Below are 6,153 nucleotides of genomic sequence, written 5' to 3' on the forward strand. Positions count from 1 at the left end.
AGCAGAGGAAGAACACGTTAAAGAGCAAGTAGTTGTGCCATTCACACAGTCAGTTGAGTTATTATGTTTGTTTAGTTGTTTGCATTGCCTTCTTGCACTGCAGTGTAGCTGTATACACTGACATAAAATAAATCAGTGTCACATCAGCGTGAGATCTGCTAATTGATTTATTCCTCCAACATTGTCTCTATTTTTTCATGTTGCCCAATGAAAAGAGCCGTATCTGAAGAAGGCAAATGTTACACATGGGTCCACATTTGCAATTACATAATTTCTTACATCTGCAAAATCCGTCTTGCTGTTCAGTTTGTGGTATGACAGCAGGGTGCCTCCGGTAGAGTTAAATCTGTGTTGTCAACTAACATTCTTTAACTTTTCTGTAGTCACAGTTTAGTAATAGTACTTCTCTAAGTAAGAAAGTCTGACTGACCAGCAATGACTGCATTGCTGTCTATTAACAGACTTCATAGGCCTATGTAGTTTTATATCACCAGTTGGCAGCCTCAGAATGCTAGAAAACATCAAACTACTCATTTAGTGCACTACTAATGAGGTGTATTCGGGTCAAAGCTATTATTTATTTGTTTGTCGTCCATTAAATGGATAGTGTACAAACGAATACCATAATGGGAATGCTTTACAGTTATTTACTATTTGTTTATAGGAACACTTTCTCAATTGTTTTGTCTCAAAGATGTTTGAATTTTGTTTGGAAACTTCAATAATAATTAAAAAAACCGAGTACATAGTTTTCAGGGAAAACCTTGAGGATTAAATAAATAAACTGTTGCCATATTTTGAGAAATATCTTATTTTAATCTCATTACTAATCAATGCATTTATTTCATACAAAAACATGGCAGTGGAGTCAGCCAATCGTGTCGGACTGAGACGATGCAGAGGGGTTCTATGCTAATTACATCACGGCATATCGATGATGAGGGCTCAATGGCAACCTATAGTCAATATCAACGTCATGTACAACTACGTCAAAGTAGTATCGAGCCGGAGAAGGAGTTATAATAATGTAATGAGTGCAGTTAAATTCATTTTGCGTGGGAGCGGTCACCCCTACAAAGTGGACTCTTCCACGGGGGCATTGGCCAATCACATGCTTTGTTTTGGTACCAGCCCCTCTGTCAGGAAAGTGAAGCCTGCATGCAGTGTTTCTGTACTTTGACACTTACCAGACAAGAAGAGAGATCCCTCCCTGGACTCGGTTCACCCGTCTGCTTCTTCTTCTTCTTCTTCTTCACCCCGTTGTGTCCGCTCAGTGTTGCATCTGTCATGGCGGAGGACAATCTGTCCGTGGTGCTGCACGCACAGGGAGACCTCCGGCTGGTAGGAGACTGATCTCAAACATTCACCATTTGCACTAACGCTAGTTACAGTCTGTGTGAATTTAACTGACTGCAAACTTCTTTTTTTGTATTTTGTTTATTTTACTCAGGAAAAGCGCCCCATCCCGGAGCCAGGACCTAATGGTATGGTTGAGCTGCAATTTACAATTGTATAGTCCACCAACAAGCATTTCAAAATATGTGAATATGATGTACATGCTTTGCAAGGTTATAATAAGTTGAATTAATTACATTTAATGCAATCCAATTAACCTGGGTACTTTGTTTTAGCTTGCTATATTTTCTTATAAGAATATATTCTAAACTGAAGGTGTAAAAACACATTTCCTTTTCACTTTGGTCAGTAGTTAACCTCAAGATAATACTGAATTGCCATTGTGTTTCACTTCATTCATTCACATTTGAAATGCTGAACAAATCAAGCGGATGTAAAACATGATTCAGAGGTCTGGGATCATGCTGGTCTGTATCTTTCTGTGACAAGGTGACACTGTGCATACCCTTAGTCAGTACTGAACTCTGTCTTGTGTGTCATGTTTTGCACGCAGAGGTTTTGCTCCAGATGCACTCTGTAGGAATCTGTGGATCCGATGTTCACTACTGGCAGCACGGACGAATTGGGGACTTTGTGGTCACAAAACCGATGGTGTTGGGGCACGAGGGGTCGGGGCGGGTGGTGAAGGCCGGATCAGCGGTCAAGCACCTTGTAGTAGGTAAGTGGGTGAGCACTACAGAAATCTGCCATTTCAAAAGATATTTATAATTCACAAAAATGTTTGCTTCTGTCAACTCTGGTTCTTTGTCAAACTGTAGCTGCAGCGCCACAAATGCATTAAAACATGCATTCATGGCACTGTGACGTCATACACTGTTCATCATTTTGATGCAATGTCTCACCTTACATTTATTTACATTTACATTTTATATTACATTTTTATGATATTGAAATCAAGTTCCAGTGTTCCCCGTAGGCTTACAGCTTTTTTTGGGGGGGGGGGACACCGACACCGACACAAACACTTCAAGGAATCATGTTGTTGACTTGCAGGGAGACTATAAATGGCCTGTTTATGCTGTCTACATATTCGACTTGTACAGCCAGACAACCGGGGGGGGGGGGGGGGGGGCGGTCGTGCAGCACTTGTCTGTACTTGGACCCGCAGCAGGAGAGCTACTCCGGTTGCATCTTCACCACATGGGAGCGTTTATAAAACGCAGATATTGTTGTCTGCTTTTCAGGTGATTGACGCGACATGTTTTCCGACACGCGCTCTCTGTCCGCTGGTGGGAGTGTGCTCACCTGTGTGCGCGCACGTGTATGTGTGTGTGTGTGTGTGTCTGTGTGTGCGCACCGGGGCGGAACTCCGCCGTGCGCGATACAGAGAGCAGAGGAGAATTGTACACGCGCGACCATGTAGAGCCATATGTCATGCCGTCGTGTAAATAAGATAAATAACATAGGCCTAAGGCTATTTAGTTTGTTTAATAAAAGAACAAGGTATATACCTGTTCTATAGGAAAGGGAACCTTAAAATGACTTCTGTTGTGATCTGGCGCTATAGAGAAAACAAAATTAACTCCACCTTCAAGTGGGGTCGGAGGGTGCCGTTGGGGGGCGGGGCCCCCCCGGGGCCCCCCTAATACAATGGTAGAGGAAACACTGAGTTCACTCTCAGCCACATAGAGTTATCTGGACAAAGTCAACTTCAGTCTATCTTTTAGGTGACAGAGTGGCCATTGAGCCTGGCTCACCCCGCGAGATGGACGAGTTCTTCAAAAATGGACGATATAACTTGTCTCCTACAATCTTCTTCTGTGCCACTCCCCCCGACGATGGGAATCTCTGCCGATACTACAAACACAGTGCCAACTTCTGTTACAAGTAACAGTTTTTCTCACGATTGTAATGGCTTTGCGCCAGAGATTACCTAACAATTTACTGATCTCCTGTCTGCCAACTGACTCTCTTGCCTAACTTTGCATATATCCCCTTTCTTCTTCTTCTTTTCTCTCTCTGTGTCTTTTTATTCAACCGTCCAGGTTGCCTGATAACGTGACATTTGAGGAGGGAGCCCTAATCGAACCTCTCTCTGTGGGGATCCACGCCTGTCGCAGAGCCGGTGTAACCCTCGGCAGCACCGTGCTCATCTGTGGCGCAGGTAAAAATGAGCCCAAACTATTAAACTAACACAATTAAACAAGTAAGACAATTCCATCAAAAAGATACTGCAGGCTGTCTCTCAGGACAATAATCTAGTTCTACATACATCAGTGGGTGTAGTCGCAGAGGTGAGAATCATTATGGCACAGCAGAACTTGAGTGAGTGGAAAACTACTGAACCGTAACACTCCTTGGAAGACATTTAATAATTAACTAATCCCTTATGCGTCAAAAACAAGCTCATGCACATACGAGACACCTGCGTTGAGCATAACCAGGTGAACTTGTTTCTTATTGCTAAAAACACATCACGACATTGACTCCCTTTTAATTGTATCTGAACAGAACAAATTCTAACTTTTCTTCTCTTCCCACAGGACCTATTGGGTTGGTCTGTTTGCTTGTGGCCAAGGCGATGGGGGCCTCGCAGCTCGTCATCACCGGTAATACACACACACACACACACACACACACACACACACACACACACACACACACCTTATAAACATCTATCTCAACCGAAGCGACACACCATGCATATTCTGGTGGCATCTTATCTCCAGGCTTTTCTTTTTGTCTCAAATCCACCTCTGCTGTGTTCAGATACGTTACCCGAGCGTCTGACGATGGCCAAAGAGTTGGGTGCAGACTTCCAGCTGCAGGTGAAGAGAGGAGACGAACCTCAGCAGCTGGCCAAGAGCGTAGAGGACCAGCTGGGCGCTCAGCCTCACGTTACTATCGAGTGCTCTGGTGTGGAGAGCAGCATTCAAACTGCCATCTATGTATGTGACTACTCAGTGGAGACCATTTAGTGTTCTATTCAGAGTTATGAAGTAGCTCTGCACAAAGTATAGACAATATTACATTTACTCAGGTACTGTACTACTTTTTTAAATACTTGTACTTTAGTTGACTGCTTCCATTTCATGCAACATTATACTTCAACTCCACTACAGCTCACCTATTTGACAGCTTTAGCTACTTGTTACTTTACATATCTTTCAACGATTTTAAAATATTTTGCGCTGTTACAGATTAATTAATGAATGAAATACTCACTGTGGCATTTTTTGGTTTTCAGTTTTGATACTTTGAAGTATTTTGCCAGTAATACTTTCATACATTTTGAATGCAGGTCTTAAACTTCTAATGGGAGTATTTTTACATTCTGGTTTTGCTGTTTTTACTTAAGTAAAGAGTCTGAATACTTTCTAATTATAGTACCACATACCTGGTCCACTATGAAGCATAAAGAGTTTCACTATCTGAATACCTATAATATAATCCAAGTTATATATGTGTATATATATATATTTGTTTTCCTGCCAGGCAACACGTTCAGGAGGCACGGTGGCATTGGTGGGTGTCGGCCCTCAGATGGTCACTGTTCCTCTGATCCATGCTGCCTTAAGAGAAGTGGACATCAGAGGAGTTTTCCGCTACTGCAACACGTAAGAAACAATCCATCAGTTGCCCTTTTTTGTTCTGTAATCAGATGTTTAAAGCAAAGCTGGAAGCTGTTTCACTTGAGAGTAATATTTCATTTATTCAATAATAAATTAGATATCAAAATGAATTGATCTAATCATTTATGTCTCTCGCTGAAGCTCAATTCAATCCGTAACTATTATTAGGCATCACAGAGATTGAACTGGAGTAAACGGATTGTCAATCTGTGTTGCAGCTGGCCGATGGCCATAGCCATGTTGGCGTCAGGTAAAGTGAACGTGAAGCCCATCGTGACCCACCGTTTTCCTCTGGAGCAGGCAGCCCAGGCCTTTGAGACCACACGGCAGGGTCTGGGGATAAAGGTCATGTTGAAGTGTGACCAGAATGACCAGAAGCCCTGATCCGACCCGCCGCAGTGAAACAAACCTGACCTGCCTGAGAGCGACTTAGCATAACAAGTAGGCATAAACATAAAGCGGACATTGACCCTAAGGAAGATAAGATAACCGAGCCGGTTCAAAGACACAGACTGATAACAGCCGTGTATACTGACTGCAGGTCAGAGATGTAACGAGCATCAAATGGTACCAGTGATAATGTCATGATGCTCAACGTTGTATGTTAAACAACTTTTTAGGGTTGTACAATTTGTTCCATTTTAAATGTATGCAAATTGTACATATGGCTACTGTAGTAAAAGAAAATCCTTAAATAATAAAATTTAGATATATGTGGCTTTTTATTTCATTTTCACAGAACCAGCACTCCCTAACAGCAGACATTAGGGGGAACTAGAGGCTGAAAGTGGAAACGTATAGCAATGTCTTTGACCCAATTCTCTACTCTATACTATCAGTACACAATATGTACTGTATAGTAGTCGTTGAAGTACACCTTTTGTGAGTATACAAGAAACAACATAATTTACCATTATAAACTAACTAAAGTATCAATCAAATTGATCTTTAGAAAATGAGCACGGTGGGCTTTAAAATGCCTCTGAGGTCTTCTAAGACCTGCACACTCAAAAATCAAAGTGTTGTTAACTGACATATCTGAGTTCTGAGATAAGTAAGTTATTTACTCTCCAATGTGAACACAACATATTCAAAACCTGTTTAGGATTACGCATTATCAGCACTTACACCGTGTGTCCCAATTCCACACTATGACTGGAAACAA

The 6,153-nt window shown here is 41.9% G+C and overlaps 1 protein-coding gene across 1 annotated transcript; it reads left to right on the top strand.

The window, feature by feature from the left end:
- Positions 1-1,027: 1,027 nt before the first annotated feature.
- Positions 1,028-5,690, top strand: sord (sorbitol dehydrogenase). Its single transcript, XM_076110125.1, has 9 exons — positions 1,028-1,341; positions 1,451-1,484; positions 1,910-2,074; positions 3,084-3,243; positions 3,402-3,520; positions 3,900-3,965; positions 4,126-4,304; positions 4,852-4,973; positions 5,207-5,690. Exons 1-9 carry the CDS (start codon positions 1,159-1,161, stop codon positions 5,370-5,372), a joined length of 1,194 nt encoding a protein of 397 aa, XP_075966240.1. The 5' UTR covers positions 1,028-1,158; the 3' UTR covers positions 5,373-5,690.
- The last annotated feature ends 463 nt before the right edge of the window (positions 5,691-6,153 follow it).

Source organism: Anarhichas minor, unplaced genomic scaffold (assembly GCF_050575085.1).
Source record: "Anarhichas minor isolate MPS153535 unplaced genomic scaffold, ASM5057508v1 ptg000042l, whole genome shotgun sequence".
Classification (NCBI taxonomy): Eukaryota; Metazoa; Chordata; class Actinopteri; order Perciformes; family Anarhichadidae; genus Anarhichas; species Anarhichas minor.

Excerpts from the sequence above, each read along its gene's own strand:
- sord (XM_076110125.1), top strand. The coding sequence starts at position 1,159 with ATGCAGTGTTTCTGTACTTTGACACTTACCAGACAAGAAGAGAGATCC. Across the intron at positions 2,075-3,083 it reads GGTCAAGCACCTTGTAGTAG|GTGACAGAGTGGCCATTGAG; the intron begins GTAAGTGGGTGA and ends TCTATCTTTTAG. Across the intron at positions 3,966-4,125 it reads CTCGCAGCTCGTCATCACCG|ATACGTTACCCGAGCGTCTG; the intron begins GTAATACACACA and ends TGCTGTGTTCAG.